Raw genomic sequence first — 20,660 nt, forward strand, 5'->3', positions numbered from 1 at the left:
GGGGGAGCTCTTGCTGTGGATGCTAGGTCCTACAAGAACCCCATGTGTTGGTTCTAGCGAAAATGTGGAGAACTCAATATTTGGCTGATCTGCAAAAAACGCTCATTTTCGCGCGACTTGCTTGCATCAAGCTATGAACGATAACAGGATTTATAACGAACTAGATGTGCGGGGATGTGGGACAATTTGTAGCGCCTTTTTGAGGTTCCTTCGGCAATGCGACTTTCGATTAATTTTCGCGTTTTCTAATGAGCTATAAAATCTGACTTAAGTGGCTTGTGCAGAAATTAAAAGAAGTGCAGCGTTACTGTGGAGTCTCTTTAGAAGTAACCTCTTAAACTTCATTTTAAAGCATAGGCGCAGACACACAATTAGTCAGAAGTTACATGAAGTTGGCTATTTTTCTGCCATCCTGCTTCTTAATCAAAATAAATGAATAAATATTTCATTGGCAGTACATTTCCATGCTCTGGTTTTTTTAACGCTGAATTACAAAAGAACAAATTTGTGACCAAGGATCACCAAGGTGTGAAGAAAATGGGATCATTGTTTTGTTGCAATTTTTTTCAACAAGCGCAGCAGTGCTGCTAAAGTAACCACCTGGCTGCTAGATGGTCCCTAAAGTTAGTATGAAAGCGAAAATGCCTAAAAAAAGTGTTTTGGCAATTTCTCTAGCTGCGGCTTTCTGCTTCATGCACTACTCGCGAAAAGCGCAAATGTAATAAAATTAAAACCTCTTATGCTTCTAATCAGGATCCGTAGCGGCTGCACTCTTCAGCAGTAAGGATGTAGAAATTCGAGAGCCCACGGTAACTTTCTATGGCTGGCGCATAGAGATACGCAAGCCAAGCATAGACTGTCTGGCTATTTAAGTGTGTGAAAGGGTCCATTACAGTAAAAGCACGACTGAATATGTCGAAATACCTCTTCGCCTGCAATACGGTCTTCAGAGCGCGCGGGTGATCTCGCCAGCACCTAAATAACGTCTAAGAGCTCAAACAGGAACACGAGCGCGGTAACACTGACCCTGCACGTCTGGGGTGAGGCGGCGTGGGCCGGGCGCCGGTGAGGCGTTCTTGGATCGTGCCAGGAGAACTGCGTTCTACCAGGCGCTGCAGTGAGGTCTACAGGCGGCGTTGAAATGGTACCTGGCGGGAGTGATTGCGAAGGCTGTCGTCCAGCCACTAGCATCAAATCCAGCTAAGGTGTATCGCGCGGTGTTTTGTGCGGACGACTTCGCACTGTTTTGTTCCATTGGCAAAGCCGTTGCTTATTTTTGTGTTGGCGTGCGTGTGGTCTCGTGTAGCTCTTCCTTTAGAGATATTTTTATTCACTGCTAAAAGTGGAACGGAATTGTTCTTGCGTCTAAGAGCTACCGTTCCAACAAGATCTCTTTTCCTACCGGTCGAGTTGCTGCTGAAAAGGTTTTTAAGTTCATTTTACTGTTGTTTCGTAACCCCGTAAAAATCGGTGTTGCCTGCTGCTTGTGGTGTGTCACTCGTATCGCGATACCATTCCTCGTTGGGCGATGCAGGCTGATACTGCCCTAAAGAGAGCGACTCATACAAATTGAATTCGCTGTAGACCGATAAACTCAGCATGGTCGGTCAGAACTGGCGGCCGGCGCGCCGGAGGTTGTTATCTGCCGTAATTACTCTTAGAGGGCAAGGCGCACATGCAACAGCGAAGACCAGTCTGTCCCACCCGTGTTGTTGTTGTAGCTTCACGAGGCGCAAAACGATATAATATGATGGACACTCAAGGGCATCAAATAGGAAAACTGCCGCAGATTTCAAAAGTCGAGCGCGATTACCCTTTGCATCAAAAATCGAAGTGCCGAAGGGCGCGTAATAATCAGGGCGTCATGGGAATCTGTTAATGTTCCCTTGTTGTAAATCCCTTCGACTCAAATGGTTGAACATAATGCATAGTTCATACCACGCTGACAAGCGCTCCACATGCCTTGCAATGCGCAAATCTAAATCTACCACACCCCTGCGGACTGCAATTGATATTGCTGCTACGGGGTCTGAGGAATATGCCGAAGTACTGCAGTTCGCCATGCGCTTACTAAACAGGCGACGACGTAGTCGGACGCGCACTGGCCGCAGATGGCTGTAGCTGTGTGCGTAGCGCTTGCCAGCGGTTTAGTATTGAGCGCGCGCCATGGTTCCGACGCCATGGAGCGACTGCACCCCATGGAAGCTTCCACACTGAGTGTGTGTGCGCCCGGATAAGACCTAGTGACTCATAGGGACATAGCGTGTGGCCCCGCGGTGTAATACCTTTGGCTTACGCAGGGAGCGGGGACTCGGGGTGGGTGCACTCGTATTGTGAGTACCGGTGTTCTCGCAGAATGAGCAGCTCGTTCACCCTACGACACATCTGTCTGCCCTCTATGCTTTAAAAAGCTTGTGAATATTGTATTCTCTGTTGTTCCTTCCAAATATGAAGAAGCCTAGGAGTGTTCCATTGACGCAGACTCTGGGCCCCGGTTTCAATGCAAGAAGCACGAATCTTAAATTTCGAAACCGATTTACCCAGCCTTTGCGCATCAAAAGCCATAAATTCCCACCTTGAGACAGGTGCAGAGGCTCTTGGACCGAGTTTTGCTTTCGGCTCCGGATTCATGTCCCGCGAGGAGCGACATCCCGCAAACACTTTGCCGCCAAGGCTATTTGCCTCATAGAGGCGGTCCGGACACATCAACTCGTGCTTCTGTAAGAACAAATATATGCGGTAAGTACATGTAGTTGTTGCAGCAACATCTGCGTCGGCGACGCAGCGGAAGAAGCGAGTAGCCGTCCATGTTCACTGACGCCGATGCTACTACAGAGTTCACTTGAAATCGCAGTACACATGCTGAAATGTCAGCGGTTTTTATCCACTCATGCATAGCGTCCCACTAGTACTCGTGTTGTTCACATATGCAATGTTCCGAAAATCTTATAATAAGCATCCCAACATCATATCATCCGAGCTAACATCCCATCAGTTCCTTCACACCCGTCTTTCAAGATGTTAACGGTAAGTGCGTGCTTTGAGCCAGAGCTTTTTTTCTCGCTGTCCGCTGTAAACCTGAAGCGCCGTTCTTGAGGAGTATATACTATACCGCTATTGCACAACTGAATTCTGGGTACGGCTGACAACACAGCAATCACACCTAAGAGATTTAGTTCATATTTCTTGATCCTGTTCTTGCAAGCATATTTTTAACGCTCTGCTACCAGTGATAAATGCCAATGACAGAGACGTTCCCCTCCGTCATCATTATCAGCCTGACAGCTCAAACTACAGGACCAATGCCTAAAAAATCGCATTCTAAAAAGATACCTCGTGCACCAGATACGGCCGTTGCGTCCCCGCCCATTCCTTATTTCATATCCCACCTGATTCCCTGCGCACCATGCTACTTTTACTATCTTCTGGAACACACGTTAAAACTCTAATCGACCACCAGTTATCTCTACCCTGCACTGCATACCCTCGAACGTGTGCATTAATCTTCCTTTCAGCTAAAGTATCATTAACGTCAACTAATATTTCTTTCTTTACCGCATTCTGCCCGGGCCCTATCTCTCAACATTACCCCTACCTTTTTGCGTGAGTCAGATACAGGTCTTTCAGTCCAAGACTTTAAAATTACCTTTCTTTCTTCATAATATTTTTAGCCACACACTACTGCTAGGCTCGTCCAGGCCTTCAACCGTACACTGCGATCTATGCTGCCACTTTTCAAAAAGGAACAACACGACTTTTGGCAGGGACGAAATGAAAGACACACGACCGCGCGAGGACAGCACCTATCAACCTGTGCCTTTCCTTCTTTTTCCCTGTCAAAAGCCCTATGGTTCCTTTTTAAAATGTCATACCAACTCGCCCAAGCACAGTTCAATGCTGTGAGCTACTAAGTTCAGCAATGCTCTTAAAAAATCTGAGACTAATCGTTTCTTCATCAGGAGGCCTTATATTCGGCTTTCCTCATTGCAACAGCCCTGAATACCTCTTGTAAAAAACGGGGTGTAGCTGAAGGTTGATTGCATCACCTCGGATATAGCACTGTCTCAATGGTAATTTATCACATTCCCTGACAGAAACTATGCACGCTTGAGTGTTTTAAAATATCTTCTGCCGTTCTTAGAAGCGCCACTTACGCGGTTATTCCTCTGTGCATTTCGTATTACCGAGTGCTTGGTGGGGATGTGTACCATATTGTGTCCTTGCTGAAAACCAGGATATCTTTTGGTCGATTGAAATTTGATGTAGCTCGATTGATTCCATTTCTGATTCTTTATTGATTACCTTCTAGCATCAGTGATCTAATCATTCCATCATTTTACTATTTTACGTCCTCATATTTATGAATAAAGCAGTGGTCACATCACTTCCCGTTTTTGGGGTGCTTGACATAATAAGGCATTGTGCGTGCCGGGCGAAGCAGAGATGGTCGGTTTATATCCTTCCTAATTGAGCTTTAATATACTGTTAGGAAAACAAAAGCGCCGAAGAATGTTTTTAGGTAGATTCTGTCTTTAATTCTCTCTTCAGTGAGTAAAGAGAATTTTGATCAATCATGAATCCTATGTTCGCGTGAAGAATACATAAACACGGTTTTTGTACAAATCATCTGAATTCCAATATTCAATATTTCGCACGCTTCGCATTGTGCCCTAAATACGTGTATTTCTTGAGGTGCTATAATATATAAAACAATCATTGCCAAGCGACTGAATCTTAGGCTCAATTCTGTAGGAAATTCATATTCATATGCATTAAAAACAAAGATGACTCCATGTTGAACCTGGGACACAACTAATGTAACACAAGCCGTATTTGTTTGTATGGTAGTAACGATTACTTAATTTCGCAACTTCAGGTACTCCTCACTTTATGTACACACTTCAATATCATTCCTTAAGTTTTTCGCAGTTCTATGGATCTGTAACCTGAGACGATATCAAATGGTTTATTCCTTCTTAAGTACTTATAATTTAGCATCTAAATTTAAATTTTCTCGTCTCCATCACTTCCGAGATGGTCGCCAATTTAATGCCTCCTTTACATACGTCCGTTGAATCATTCTGCTCCTTCCCTTTCCCTAGTTGCTAATTCCATAGCTCTACTAGTGTCTTATTGCGCGCATATCACGTGTGTACATCCTTAACCTTCTTTTTGCTGCATTTCAGGCGTCCGCCGCTCCATGAAGGTTACTTAGTCATGTCGATGCCACCTCTATTTCTTTCTTTCTTTCTTTCTTTCTTCCTTTCTTTCTTTCTTTCTTTCTTTCTTTCTTTCTTTCTTTCTTTCTTTCTTTCTTTCTTTCTTTCTTCCTTTCTTCCTTTCCTTCTTTCTTCCTTTCTTTCTTTATTTCTCTTTTTCTTTTTCTCTTTCTTTCTTTCTGTCTTTCTTTCTTTCTGTCCTTTTTTCTTTCTTTCTTTCTTTCTTTCTTTCTCTCTTTCTTCCTCTCTTGCCGCAGTGGCTCAGTGGATATGGTGCTCGGCTGCTGACCCGAAAGACGCGGGTTCGATCCCGGCCGCGGCGGTTGAATTTCTTTGGAGGAGAAATTCTAGAGGCCCGTGAACTCTGCGATGTCAGTGCACGTCAAAGAACCCCAGGCGGTCGAAATTTACGGAGCCTTTCACTACGGCGTCTCTCATAGCCTGAGTCGCTTTGGGACGTTAAACTCCATAAAACCAAACCAAACCTTTATTTCTTTTTATCTTTCTTTCTCTCTTTCTTTCTCTCTTTCTTTCCTTCTATCTTTCTCTTTCTGTCTTTCTTTCTTCCTTTCTTTCTTTCATTCTTCTCCCTGTGTTTTTTCTTTCATTCTTTCCTTCTTTCTTTCTTCCTTTCTTTCTTTCTTTCTTTTTTCTCACTTCCTTTCTTTCATTAAGTCGCTTCCTCAACTGAATAGCTTTCAGAAGTGCGTGACTTCGTACTTGGCTTCCTTGTAATAGGATGCTGCTTTTTTTGGACAAATTACTAATATACTGCCTAATTGCCCCGCCTCCTAGTTCGATTTCGCATTAACTATATATATTTCTAAAGTTGTCATTCGTCGCGTCTCTTTTAGGGTGGCCTTCTTCAGTAAATGCGGAATATATATTCTCGAGCGATACTATATGCTCCTTTACCTTTAATTTAGCGCATTTCGGGCGTTATAACTGGACTGGTAATATACGAAAGGTGATGAAAGCTCGAACTAAATTTTAACTGCACATCCGTTAAAGGCAGTCAGTGATGACTGAAGTACCAGTAACCACGGTACTGCTACACGCAAGGATGCTGAAAATTTAAAAAGGATAACGTGAATGAATCATAAGGCTACGAGTCCGTGAGGAGTTCAGCGCCAGAAGGAATGGAAAGTATATGAGACAAGGACAACACAGGTAAAGAACCGCTTTTGATACACAGGTACAAAAGAATTCACAACTTCATCAGGACGGAAACGCGCTGAGCGAAATCGTTTCTCTCTATCACCCGTACTCTTTCATGTCTTTAGAAAAAACGACGTGGCTAGCAAATTATTGCCAAAATTAGCTCCACGCAATACACAAATTCGTTTTGTTATGCCCGATTATTGCAGACCCGTAGCCCTATTATTGTCCTTTCCTACCTAGGACTTTCAATATAGCGACTGCCTGACTGACCAACTGCACAGAGAGAGCAGCTTTGTTCCAAGTGTTTACAATGCATTGACTTGCCTTTATGTCTTCCGTGTAGTCCGGTGAATAACAGAATTGACACACGGTAATTCCGTGGTCTGTTCCATCGTTGTTAGCTCCGGCTGCCGACATAATGGAATCGGTGGCATAAGCCTGTAAGAAAAGGTAATTTTAGTCTATTCCAAGCACTCAAACAGAAATATTCGTTTTTCGTATTTCTTCTCGGAAGTGAAGCTCATTCTCACATTCAAGTATTAAAGCCCCAGATTGTGTTATATCCCTCATTAAGGGCAAGTATAATCAGTAAGCGTGGCCAGCTTCCAAATAACTGCCTTATGTTACTGCAAAGGTTACCTAAAAAAGGAGGGATGCTACTGGTAACCCTGTGTATGAAGCCAAAATATTAACCATGTTAAATCCTCGTTATACAGCTGTTGAAAACACCGGTGATTTTTTTCTGACAGGAATATGCTTACAAAAAGCCTTCTAGAAGTTATCATAGCGGACAAAAAAGCGATGGACTTTTTTTTTATTCACAGAGTGTATTTTTTAATCTTTTTAACACATAAGAAACTGAAGGCTTCAACTGAGGTTGAATACGAAATTTGTGTTTCGAACTTCCCAAACATTTTCTTGATTTTTAATATGGCGCTCAGTAAAGCCATTTGATGGACATTGATTAGTTGTCACCAGCGGAGCGGAATTTTAGAATTCAACGAGAAATTGCCAAACCTTTTTGAGCAACAGCACCATTAAAAATTGCGTTTTTTGAAAATCAGAAAGCCGATATGGCGTTACTAATAGTCACTTACTGATCTCTGATTACAACCAGACACTGTGCACTAACAGTTAATAAGCGAACAATGGGAATTCTGTTATTCCACTTGATAATTAAAGTAATTCAGGGTTTTTCAGATGGCCGCGAAGGCTGGTATTACATTGCCGAAAACATTTCTCAAAATGTTTTTTTTTAATAAGGGGCGGGCTTCCCTGAAACACCTGAGATAAAAATAACTTTAAAAATGCAACGTAAAAGAATTTTCAGGCCGTGCATATTTCGCTAATTTTTCATTATTATTTGCATTATTACTACTCATAAACAGCAGCGAGCACTGCTAAGCATATCAACTATTGGTGTGGGCTAGTCTCTGTCAACATCGACCGCTTCCAGTTTTCACGTACATAGTTAATTAGAAGACTAGCGCATAAAACTAGGACAAAGACAGAGAAGGAGACAGGACGAGCGCTAAACATCAACTAAAGGTTTACTACACCAAACATGTACTTAAAACACTTCCGTGGCACATGCGCACACTGAGTTACAAAAAACTAATCAAGAAGTGGCAAACTGTTTCGCAGATACATGGTTTCTTTCCTGGTCAGGGCAAGTGACGTCGTGCTTACACACTTGTCACCTTCCCTCATAATGTGATAAGTGTGTAACTATGTCAAACCAACTAGCCCAGCTTTCCGCCTTGATTTCACGTACATACCTGATCACTCACGTCCTGCTCCACTTCAGGGATATTGCTTGTAGAATTTATCCTTGCTCGATCTTGGTCAGGACCACCTGTTATATCTACAGAGTCACCTGCGTCTTTGTCTTGCCCCGTTTTATCCTGGATAAAGAAGAACCACCGCAAAAAAAAATGCAGCATACAAGAACTGACGAATTTTCAGCGCCAGAAGCTGGTTGAGCAATATAAGGCGATAACAAGCTCCTTTTGGTGGCGGAGTTCTGGCTTTATTAATCATGAAGTGTAGGTATTATAACTAAGGAAAATTCAAACTTTCGGTGCCTGGTGTTTTTTGATGAAGGCTCCGTTACCTGTAGTTTTTCTTTTGCTTTTTACCCATACAAAGTTTGTAGTTATTATGGCTTTGTTTGCAGACAAGTTCTATTCTTTATAGAATTGCCCGCATTTTCTGGAGGAGAAGAATTGAGAGTGCCTTACATGCATATTGATAACAAATTTCACAGTATATTTACGGGTGCGTTAATCTTCTTCTGAGCAACCATTATGTGCCGTACGCTATGCTGGTATTCTTAGCAAAGAGAATCTCTCTGAATACGGCTCTCTTCATATGGCTTCAGTGAGTGGCATAAATGGGAGATGTTCGTTCTAGAATTAGCGAATAGGTGCCTTGCTTTGAATTCTTTATAATAGCGGAGCATTTGTGTGCACTTAGTGGCGAGAACGGTCGTTGCTCAAAGCGCGTTACGAAAAGATTCTCGTAAAATGGGGAATACATGTAAAACAGGAAAAAGTTACAGTGTCGCACAACTCTATCTCAGGAAAAAGAAATGGGAGGTTTTCTGGATGTATGTAGCACATCCGGAGAAGCTCTTAATACGTCCCTACATCTTCAACACAACTTTTATTGTTCGGTTGTTGTAATATCTTAGACCTATACGGTTGACGATGCTTTTAAAAAATGCAATGTGCTACCAGCGTCCTCGATTAACCTGATTGGGTTCAGGCCATTTTGTCCCAACCGGATCCGGGTTCAGCAAGAAGTCAGTAGTGAAATTAGTGGCAGTCAATGTTTCACGTGAGCACTCTGCACAATTTTCCAGAAAAAAAAACGGAAATAATAAAACAAAGCAATACTTTCGACATATCCAGCCGGCGCTCCAGCGTAGCATTCGGTCTTCTCCGTACTTCTCATAACAAATTTGCATCCTTCCCACATACAATCCATGCAGAAAAAAATCAATTGGTTTAAAGTGTTCCCCTGCCTTCGTATGCTCACTATATCAATAGACTAAGAGGTTTTTGAAAAGAGAATGAGCTGACCTGTGCAGAAATAGCTTTTAAGGAGCCATTTTACTGAATTACGAAAGAGAATTCTTAACTGTTTCTATGAAAACACGAAAATCTGTAGGCGATTACCTGATGCATAAGAGCGCTGCCCAAGGCAATGCTTTGGTCGTTTGAAGCAGGCGTACCGGTGAAAGTGGTATTAAAATTTGTTGTGGCAGAATTCTAAGGGTGAGCATAAAAACAATTTCACAAGTAGGTGTATTGACGAATATAATGAAGCAAATCGCCGGCCATAATAAGTGTCTCTTAAAATTATTACACTGGAGGCTTTGCCATGAATTAGTACATTTAAAATTCCGGCGCTCAGAAAATATTAGCAATTCTTAGCCCTGAAGACGGTTAAACACTACACCAATGAACGCCTAATGTGTCTACTATTGGGTACACGCACTGAAGGCCGACCCAAGAACCGAGAAAGAAATGACCCAGACAGCTTTTCCTCCTAATAATAGTTTTTTATGGGTTAAATTGCACTTCAAGATAGCAATTAATTTCCAATCCTCCAGTTTACATTTTCTCAGATCATTCATATAAAAATATTTCTCTACCATGCATCATTCACAATTTTGAGATGCAGCGGGCTTGCATTCTGAGAGAATGCAGTGAACATTGATTTCAACTATACTTGCAGGCTCTTCGTCACGTAAAAAGAGCAAGCATGTTGTTTCCAAAACACACAATTTTTTCTGGTTTTTGAAATAACTACGCAGCATCGCTTTCAGGGTCCACGTTAGAACAGGTCGCGACGTGCAGTTTTGGATACCGCGAGACAATTCGCCGAGCAACTCGCCCCACAAGCTGAGCTCACTTTGACGACTGCGCCTCACTTACACTTAGTTTTGCCTCTGTAATCAGGCTATAACTAAAAATCACCGCTGGTCTCAACATATGGTTTTAACGACATACTACAGCATTCCTCTGCCAACGTTTTTTAGCAGTTTCGGATTAGCTTCGCAAATTGTCTGTAATTTACATTTGACTAAGCAACCATTGTTAGCAAGTGCACTATGTCGTAATAAATTCGGAAAGCAGTTCAAACTGCAGTCCACGAAAATCAGCAATAAAATCCTAATATATCACCTTTTTCTCAGCAATATCAAGTAGTTAAACTGCTGGTGCAAGCTATGTAGTAGAAGTATATTGATGCTATTGCCGTAAAATTTTCTATAAGCAACGGATACAGTTTGTTTCGAATTTTCAGCTCACTTCTTTTTCTCACGAAATATTCCTACTCAACTGTGTACAAAACACGAGGTGGTTTCAGGGATTTTTCAGTCCTATCCTCTCATTATAATCCTTAGAACTAAGCGTGAGGAGTCCAGTTACTGTTCTAGAGTCATCACTCATACCTCGCTGCTGCTGCTGTAGGTTGTTTCCCGCCTATCTTCAGGCGATGCATGGCGAACTTTATTCAGTGTCGGCCGATCCTAAGCAAAAGAAGACGGAAGAGTTCAATTAAGGCTTCGATTATTAGAGCGCAGGGGATCCTCTGATAAATCACTCACCAGTATTCCCAGAGGTTGCGCGCCTTGCTTTTCTTCTAAAATTTCGGGGTGCTTGTTGATGATATGTTCCTGAAATTTTAATTACACCCGCGAAGATTAGTTTGTTCTACTTATACAAAGCTGGTGAGATATGAGTTACATGTATATAACGTGGATCAAGTAAATATAAATAGATATCACTGGTAAAGAGTTGCCAACACATTGCTTTAAGTGTATTCGAACTCCATGCAAATGAACTGGCCACTACGTGTAATATCGTTAATAGAGAGTTTTCAGAGTTATATATTGGTGTCTTTATTGTATAGCATTTCATGTGAAACACTAAATATGCTCCCTAAACTGCAAAACGAATGAGCACAACACCTCATGAGAATGCACGAATCGCTGTATCTTAGAGTACGCCTTTGTAAATTACCAAAATATTCAAACCAAAGGTGAACAACTCCTGCTGTATGCAAGAAATTGGCACAAAGTTTTCTGAGAAATATTTATCTATTTGCTTTTCTCGTAAAGAGACAACTGCAAATGCATTTGACAATATTTAATTTTACCCCATGCTTGTTTCGTATCTTGTCTGAAAAAGCTAAGTTTCTAAGTGTACTGACACCATTGCTTAATACACTGTAGTCAATGCAAGAAAGCGAATCACACCTTGAAGCGCCTTAGGACTCAAAGTTCACTCTAAAATTGTCATTACACTTGGAGTTAAAAATTGCACTTCGTCCTATTCTTATCATCAACGCCTTCAACAAGACACAGGTGTTGGAAATGCTATCCGAACATCGAAAATACTTTTTGTACCGCTGTTTTTCGGCTGTTCCCGTAAATTTGAAAGCATTTCGGACATTTGAGGCATAGCGTATCGGAACTGGCGTTCCAAAAAGCCGGCCGTCTTGAAGCCTAGAAAAGAAATGAGAAAAGCTTTATTTTATTTATCAATTGTTCATGTCTCCAACTAGGCATCAAAACAGGTTAGGCGCTTTCACAGGTTGAAAGACTGCGGGGTGCCGGTAACAGGCTACTGAGGATTTTAACGCGCTGTACACGTTTCCGCTAACTTTCTTAGAGGGATTAACGCCTTTTTATCAAACCGCCCTGGTGGCTGAGTTTTTTTGGTGCTCGGCGGCCCACCGGAAAGACAACGGTTCGATCTCGGCAGCGGTGGTTGCGTTTTGATGGAGGCGAAATTGTGGGGAACAGTATATTTCGTGATTTCAGCGCAGGTTAAAAAACATCAGATGGTCGAAATAGTCTAGATCCCTCCACTACGGCCCCCATTATAGACTGAGCTGGTTTGGGACTTTAAACCCTTTATAACAAACCCCTTCAAATAGCCTTTTGGAGCGCAGCTCTTAGGTGCTCGTCCATGGGTTCCGCATCGTCGGTGTTATCGGCGTAGCATGCACAACACGCCCCCTGATGGGGGCTTCATGGCAGGTGGTAGCAGAGCGAAACACAACCTGCCACAGCCAGAGCGAAGGATTGGAGAGCGGCCAGATGGCTGCCACTGGAAAAATCCCGGGGGTGGCTCGCCACGTAACATGGCTCCTGTCAGCGGTGGCGGATGGCATGTGAAGAGCTGAACTCAAGTTTTGCATTACCGACTATCGTAATGGTCTGAACATTTTTTCGCGCTCCCGAGCGGGTAATATCTGTGTGCGTGTTGAGCTCTTTTGTGAAGAAAAACCAATAAATATAACTCTGTTTTTATCTTTCATTTTTAGATATAAATTTGGAAGGGTCTGTCGCCTGAAAGCTATTATAACACCAATGCATGTGCGAGCAACCCGATTATTTGGCTGGCGTTAGCACACCTAACGTACGTACAGCAAGAAATACGAACCGCAGACTCCAACAAAACATTTTTTGAATAAGATACTTTGAAGAACAGAGCGGTACATAACACTCTATTTTCAAAGCCTCCATTTGTTGTACATGAAAAACACACTATTGAAAGCTACCTAAAATCTACCTACAACAAGACAAGCTCAAAAGACCGAGGGGCTAGACTATTAAAAATACAATGCACTTGAAGAAGCAGAATTCTGCCTTGGAACCGATTAGTTCTGAGCTCATGTTTACTTCATTACATATAAGAAAAGCGATTGCACGTCGTCCAGTGCTTTGTGGTTTGCTTGTTTTCTATTTAGTAAGGATATGAGGTAAATTATTTGCAATGCCTGCACTTTCTAATTATCGAGATGGCTGAATAAAAACATGTAAAAAACAGAAGGTACTCATCATTCTCTCTTTTCCTGAAATCACAAACTAGTATTTTATCAAAGGATATTCACAGTTTATTTAATATACTTAGAAAACATGAAACATTGTCGCTTGCGGGTCTGTAAACAACCGATATTAGCTTCGGGCCTCGCTTGACTGTTCGCAACTCCTACAATAAGTAACCACAATGCTGAATTTACGAACAACCCAACATTTGTGGCTTGTTTCAACACAAACAACCACAGCAGCCCCACATTTATTTAATCGAATTAAAAAAAAAACGTTTTACCCAAGAAGGTGGAGCTCGTTTTGTCTCAGCCAATTTCTTTCTGCCTAAGAAGTTTCAAATGAAGCCTGCCTAAAGTGGTTTAACAAGGGTCTTCCCTGGCTGCACAGCAAAAGTGAATGTTGGAAAGGGCGCCTTTAATCTTTTCCCAAGGTCCACACTGCTTGAAAACGGATTCGTGCTGTTCTCCCACTAACATTACTGTACACCCGAGGTAGTAGACCACATGTGACGTCAACTTCTTTTGCGGCGCAGCAAGCACCATAAAAAAGGGAATCTTTCAACGGAGCTTCCTACAGCCTACCCTGCTTGTTTCATATGTTCCCGAAGTATACATAGCTGCGCGGCTGGAAAAGTGGGGATGCCTACAGTGCTTGAAGGGGCGTTGTCGTAGCAATGGATTTAGACCGTAGCGTTTCTGCCGCGTACACAAAGTGATTTGTGCCTTTATTTTCCAAGCTAGACCGCCCACTTCTGGCAAAGCTATTAAGGTGCCAACCGGCCACTGTAATGCACTCATTAGCAGCTAAATAGAATGCATCAAGATCAGTACTGTAATGAGCTCGTGCAGTTGCTGATACATCAAAAACACTGGGTTTTTTTAGAAGGTCACTTTCACTGTCTCCGCAATCAATCCGTAAGCTTGCATACGAGACTTTCATTCGCACTAAACTTGAGTACGCATCAGCAATTTGTTCTCCTCATCAGGCTTACTTAATTAACACCATTGAATCCATTCAGAATCGTGCGTCACGCTTTATTACTTCAGATTACGATTTTCACCACAGCATTACCGCTATCAATTCATCCATCGCTATCAGCCCACTAGCCCTTAGACGCAAAGTTTCTCGCTTATGTTTATTGCACAAATTATACCACAGTTTTCCTAACCTACGCGAGTCCCTTCTAGTCCCTCCTGTGCGCACGACATCCCGTTTATTCAACTCCATGAGCATCCAACGTTTACACGGATCAACTAATGCCTTTAACAAATCTTTTTTGCCAGCTGCTATTCAAGACTGGAATCGGCTTCCAGAATCTGTTGTCATTGAATGCGATCCAGTAAGGTTTAAAGAACGTCTGATGTGTTATCGTGCTGTATAAATTGTTTCATTTCCCTTTCGTGACATTAATTCTATTTATGCTTGTGCTGCCTGTGTGTTTTTGTTTTTTTTCCCCCACCAATGTTAGTCATGTTGAATGCACTACTCCCCCTTCTTATGTAATACCCCCCAGGGGCCTTTAAGGGTCAAATAAATGATGATGATGATGAAACACAGATCAGCCAAAGGAAAAGCGGCTCATGTTCCGATGCGCCGAAAAAGGAGCATGGCAGCAGCATAGAGGTGACACATCACAGAACGAACGTTAAATGTCTCCGGTACTTATTCTTTTAGAAGCCCTGTTAACGCCAACCAATACTCTTTCTTTTTTGTTCTGTCACTGAAGTTGTTGATGCACGTTGGCCATAATCCTTCTTTCGGCTGATCACAGGCTGATCAAGGGTTTCACCCAGTTAATTAATCTAAAAGCAACGCACTCTGTATTGGTCGTATATTAGGGATAAAGATTCGCGCGCTAGCCCCTCAGAGGTCTAATTTTTTTCAATCCAAAACAGGAGATGCAAATCAATATAACGCAGTTCTACGACAGCGCCGTGCGCGTAGTACACATTTTGAATGATCTATTTGCAAAATGCACTCAAGAAATACTTTAACACTGCCGATGATTCCAAAAGCATGCCGCTAATGTGAATATATCTAATGTAGAGTTTTGCTTTGTGCAAATTGCGCTAAATTAGGTGTTCTAAAAAATCATACCACACCGAGTGAATACATTACCTGCTCTTTCTTTGTCACTACATGACATTGGCTGCAATTGTATGCCGTGCACGTGGCGTAGCATTCTTCGCACAAGTAGTGATCACACATCAAAGCCACAGAAGTTTCCGTGTGATCCCCGCAGTTCACGCATTCATAGAACATATGCGTGTTCCCAGACGTTACCTCACAGCGAACCTGCTTGTTCTGCGAAACTGTTACTTTCAAGTAGACTCTGAAACAAAGAAGAATTGTTTTGAAATGTGTCAGTAGAGGAGACTCACGCATAAATTACAATATGGTCTTATGCATTTAAGGTGCTCGTAAACAATCTGCAATGTTTAAGACAATTTCTTCCGCTGGAACCCGTCTGTCATTAAGGAGGCAGGCAACATCACCCGTGGTGCCGAAACTATCTACATCAAAAAGCAGGCCCTCTGAGTGTGCATCACCGTCGGGAAAGCAGCCCGTTCAGTGTACCACAACCGAGAGTTTTACAGTGAAGGAAAAAAAAATTATGAAGTCTGCAGCGATCGGACACACACACAAAACGAAGAAAACACCACCATAAAAAATTTTATGTGCATTGAATAAACATTCAGTTAAAAGCTAGCGTATGTGGTGTCTCCTTCCCGTTGTTCGTACTTTCAAGCGCTGCAGACTTCATAATGAACAGCAACTTGCCCAATAAGCTACCCCGGTAAAGAAAAAATTCAGAAAAGTATCATTTGTAACACAAGAGGGCACCGTTCAGGTTACCAACGCGCACACCACGGTGCACAAATCTCAGATTAAATTCTCATCTGTGATAGAACGCAGCTAACATCTGGATTGTATTCAACTTCTTCAAGTCATTTTCTGAGCCTAGAAGATCATTAAGCTTCTGCCCTCAGGGCAAGTAGTGACGGCCTGACAACTTTCCTTGAGCATCTTTGGTCGAAATTGTAGTGCATTCATTTCGAAGAGTTCTACACCCACATGGCATGATCATGAGTTAAATATTGAACAACCTAGCTTTTTAATGTGCTGTGCACCGCGGAAGTCGCGTGCACTATTTCAAGAGAAATGGCGCAGCATTTCATGAGGTAGGACTCTCAAGCAAAGCACACACAAGTACCTGGCTGTCAAAAGAAGCGGTAACTCCTTCTGCCGCCATTGTTTATGAACATATGCATTGTAAAGTGTAATAAAATTAATATAGAGCGAACTATGAGACAGGAAGTGGCAAGTATTTGCGCGCTAAATTTTTAGTCCTGGAATTCTTTATCTATGCTTCACAACACGAATGCGTGGTTATTTTTGCACTTTGCTCAACGCACTCGGAACCTAAAAACCAGGTGCCTTTGAACAACAAGATACGCGGCGAACTAGCTGTGGTAGAAATTAAATATTCAGATCTTCGCTAAGTTTTCAAATTTAGCTATATCCCCTTTGAGATCTTCTTTTGAAGGGGCCTTCAATTCGTTTCGGTGAAACGAGTTTCGCGGAATAAAATTTTTATTCCTCTAGTGGATGACACCACCAACCGTAAAGGTAGAGACACATGGGAGCAAATATTACTATTGCGAAAGCAAAGCTTGACTGAGCAGCGTGCATCATTCTTCAAAAATTTTGCAGCACAAAAATTATGCAGCAGCTGCTTCACCGTTACTGAAAACATGCATTGTAGTAATATTGCCTGCTAGCTTTTAACAAAGGTCAAAAGTAGCTTAAAGCTAATCGAAACTGCTGTTCCTGGGGCCGCGAACAACAATTCTCTTTTTTGATATTTAATAATCCGTTATCCCTAATATGCTAGCCGGTTGCACTTTCTTTTCTTATAGCCAGCGGCAGTGAACAGGCACTGGCGTTGCACAAGGGTACTGCAATGTTCAGAACTATTTTTTAATTTTCTGGCGCTAAATACATATCCAGATGTACTCAGTTTCGAACAGCTCGGGAGCGACTATAATAAACGCTAAATTGCACAATGTGGCTTAACTGCTGAAGTATTTACGAAATGATCCGGTATTTTTGTTCGAAAGAAGTATGCAATTTTGTTTACTTTATAATGTTTTCAAACTCCGAAAGGAAGTTGCCAAATCTAGCAAAGCTTAAAATCTTGTGTATTAGTTGTACAAGCCCATCTCCTTGCGGCAGCTCCTTTCAAGGGGTTCGTTCGCTGGTGTACAAAGCAACCGGAGCCCAAACAGCAATTTAGTAGCGCAGCGACCATAAGCAGAGTACCCCGTACCATTGTCGGGCAGTTTATATAAAACAACTAACCTTTCGTCAGTGGAACTGTACGAGCTGGACATGTTTTCTCGGTCCCCGGGTTTAGCCAGGCACCTCTGACGATAGCCGCCCGTACAGGGTATCATGGCTCACCGCGCGCGCGGCGTGTGCACAACGCCCTTATCGCGACACTATTTTCTCATTTTTTTTTCTGTTTGCAAGGCTCCGTTTGACTTCCCGCTCGATAAGCTGGGAGTCTGTTTTGACTGCTGGGTGTCATTGTTGCCAGCTGGTCTTTCGACGTTTTGTCGACACTAGAGAAGTGGCACGCGAAATACATTCGGCCAAACCAGCTGAACTGAGGTTTTCATATATCCTCATTTACTAAAATCTCAAGAATAAAATTTTCCCATCGCGTATCCTAGTTTCTTTTCTGTTTTGTTACGGTTTTTGCCAAAAGTAATCGAGGAGCGGCGGCAGTGGTGGAAGCGGCATCGCTGTCGAGTGGCGGCGCTGGGGTCCCGGCACTAACCCTTGCTCCCCGGCTGCCAGTGTACAATGGCTGACGTAAGCCATTGCCCTCGCTTTCCTTTCTTCGATGATAAGAGTTAAGCGGGTAGCGTGCGCGGAGAGCTATTTCGCAGCCTGTTTACAATCGCAGCCGAGGAGCAGCACGATCAGCTGGAGACCGCAGCGCTGGCGCTCCGCTGGATCCTCCTTATGCCGCCGGCGTGGCTGCATGCTTTTGACCCAGATGGTACATGCGCAAACAAAGGCGACTTACCCTTTCGAACATGCCGTGTCTGGTGTCTTAGAAGTGCTTCTCTGTCGGGCTTTTATATGGGTGCACTACATAAGAAATCTCTTAGGAGACAAAGCGGCGCTTTTCACTTTCCCATCCAAGCGGTACACGAGCATAACTGTGCAGTCACAGTCGGCCATCGATACAAATGTCTCAATGAACACAAGAAAGCAAACCATGAGTGCTGTGAACATGTTTGGTTAGGTTTTACCGGCGCCATTCGAGTAACGTGCGCCCACATACACATTCCCAAACTCGCCGCCGCAGTGGCTCAGTGGTTCTGGCACTAGGCTGCTGAACCGTAAGACGCGGGTTTGATCCCGGCCACGGCGGTCTAATTCTGATGGAGGCGAAATTTTAGAGGCCCGTGTACTGTGCCATGTCAGTGCCCGTTAAGGAACCTCAGGTGGTCGAAATTTCCGGAGCCCTTCGCTCCAGCGTCTCTCATAGTCTAAGTCGCTTTGGGACGTTAAACACCCATAAACCAAACTATTCTTAAACTCGCAAAGTACCATAAGTATACGAAACATATTTAGATAATACTGCTGGGCTCTCATCACCGGTGAATCGACTTCCACTGAGGAATCATCGCCAGTGGATGCTGGCATCATGCTTGTTGTTCTTCGCCCAACCTTGAACGCAGAAGTAAATGATGCCTTTTGCTGTGCATACTGCATTACAGACTTTACTTCTAAAGCCACCTCATCAAATCGTTCTCGTGGGAAAGCAGCAAGACTGTTGTGCTCATCAAATCGTCTAATTTCTTTCCCTCTCTGCACTTGCAAACTCAAGCTGTCGCTTTTACGTCGGACAATGAGCAGATATCTTATTAACTTTTCTTTTGAATATCCCGCAACTGAATTTCGCATCGTCCGCTTCCGCTCCGCATTCAGGGAGGACTTCGTACGGCCATAAGTTTTCTAGACTCCCCGCTCTGTAACACCAGTCACAGTGCACCGGTGTAGGATTTTACTTTCCACAGTGTACTTAAATTCATTGTAGTGAAATTTGTCAGGGTCTAGTGTTCTATTTGGAAACGAGATAGGTGCCGTTTTACTCCACACGAGCTGAGGCCAAGACTGCACGTGTTACCAGTGCTTGGTTTCTAGCCAACTTTTCCGAGTAATCACGTAGGTTTCAAATTATGAAATCGAATCTGAAATGATAGATTCCCCTCAGGTGTGATAGGCAAGTGCAATTTGACGCTGCTAGACGTCTTGCCACTTACAAAGCCCTGTTTTTTGTTTTACCAAGTAGTGCGTGAATAATTTTACGCCGATATTACAGTGCCATCATTTCCATGTGCTTGTATCATGGCAGAAAAGTTCTTGATGCAGGGCTTGTTCGTTCGTGCTACAATATTTTTAACGGAGCAAAAAGGCACACGCACAGGAAATAACAGAAAGAAACAGACAGTAAGAGCGCCTTTACTGACCGTTACTTCCTCTCTTTACTTGTGTGTGCGCCTTTTGGCGCCGTCAGAAATATTGCAACAGAAAAGTTAGGCCATATTTGATCGATTATCGCCACCTCCTCCGGTTTGCACTGCTGAACCGCGCTGTGCCAGAAAATTTCTGAAGTGACCTCATGTGAACCCTTCAGATTACCCTCTGTGCACTATAAACACAATTAGAATCTATATGAATAAAATAAACCAAGCCTTCCACTAGCATACTCCCTTTTAGGTGCAAGTTATGCTGCAGAAGACCTATTGATTTCTACCACTAAAGATACTGAATACTTACGGTTTGAAGCGGAAGCCAAGTCCCTCGCCGAGGAATGGGAAGTTGTAGCATTTGCGATGAATTTAGCCTAGGTTTCTATCTTCTCAATTAGCTAACCTGAAGATTTGTAATGCCTAGTTTAAAAACATCCTGTTGCTAATTGCATCAAGTTGCCACGCTATAGAGTGTTAATATACCTCTTCTGCCAAGAGTAAGCATTCTCCTGAACTTGGGCAGCATACCTTATCTCTAAAAGGGAGTGCACTAGAGGATAGGCTACTTCTCTATATTCTCATGTATGCTAACTTTTGTTTAGGGTATATGATTCCCTTCATATTGCACTGTTTGTATGACTTGCATTTGGAAGGAGTGCTGTAGGTATGTTGTAGTATAAACGAAAATTGGAATATTAGAGTGGCCAATACCTAATTTTCCGTGTTACATGTACTAGGAGCCACGGTAATTTGACGACCTGCGTGTCTGCTTGGAAGAGCCCATGGCGACGTTTTGTTGCGCACTAATTCCTTGCAGGTTATCTATGTACTCAGGTTCCTGCGGAATTGTTTTCCTCGCATTGAAACTGGGGTCCGTGCTAT

At 42.8% G+C, this 20,660-nt stretch overlaps 1 protein-coding gene across 1 annotated transcript in view; it reads right to left on the reverse strand.

Annotated features, from left to right (window-relative positions):
* The window catches only part of LOC149329835 (uncharacterized), a 37,094-nt gene extending 19,153 nt beyond the window's left edge, over window positions 1-17,941 (reverse strand). The window contains exons 1-9 of the mRNA XM_089560538.1: window positions 17,590-17,941; window positions 15,346-15,559; window positions 11,797-11,895; window positions 10,996-11,064; window positions 10,840-10,917; window positions 9,560-9,652; window positions 8,159-8,284; window positions 6,705-6,818; window positions 2,576-2,718 (exon numbers count right to left, since the gene is read on the reverse strand). Coding sequence (XP_089416664.1) covers window positions 2,576-2,718; window positions 6,705-6,818; window positions 8,159-8,284; window positions 9,560-9,652; window positions 10,840-10,917; window positions 10,996-11,064; window positions 11,797-11,895; window positions 15,346-15,559; window positions 17,590-17,684 — 1,031 coding nt within the window. The 5' untranslated portion in view covers window positions 17,685-17,941. The remainder of the gene's footprint in view (window positions 1-2,575; window positions 2,719-6,704; window positions 6,819-8,158; window positions 8,285-9,559; window positions 9,653-10,839; window positions 10,918-10,995; window positions 11,065-11,796; window positions 11,896-15,345; window positions 15,560-17,589) is intronic.
* Between the last annotated feature and the right edge of the window lie 2,719 nt (window positions 17,942-20,660).

Source organism: Amblyomma mixtum, chromosome 9 (assembly GCF_055824585.1).
Source record: "Amblyomma mixtum isolate Tamu chromosome 9, ASM5582458v1, whole genome shotgun sequence".
Lineage (NCBI taxonomy): Eukaryota > Metazoa > Arthropoda > Arachnida > Ixodida > Ixodidae > Amblyomma > Amblyomma mixtum.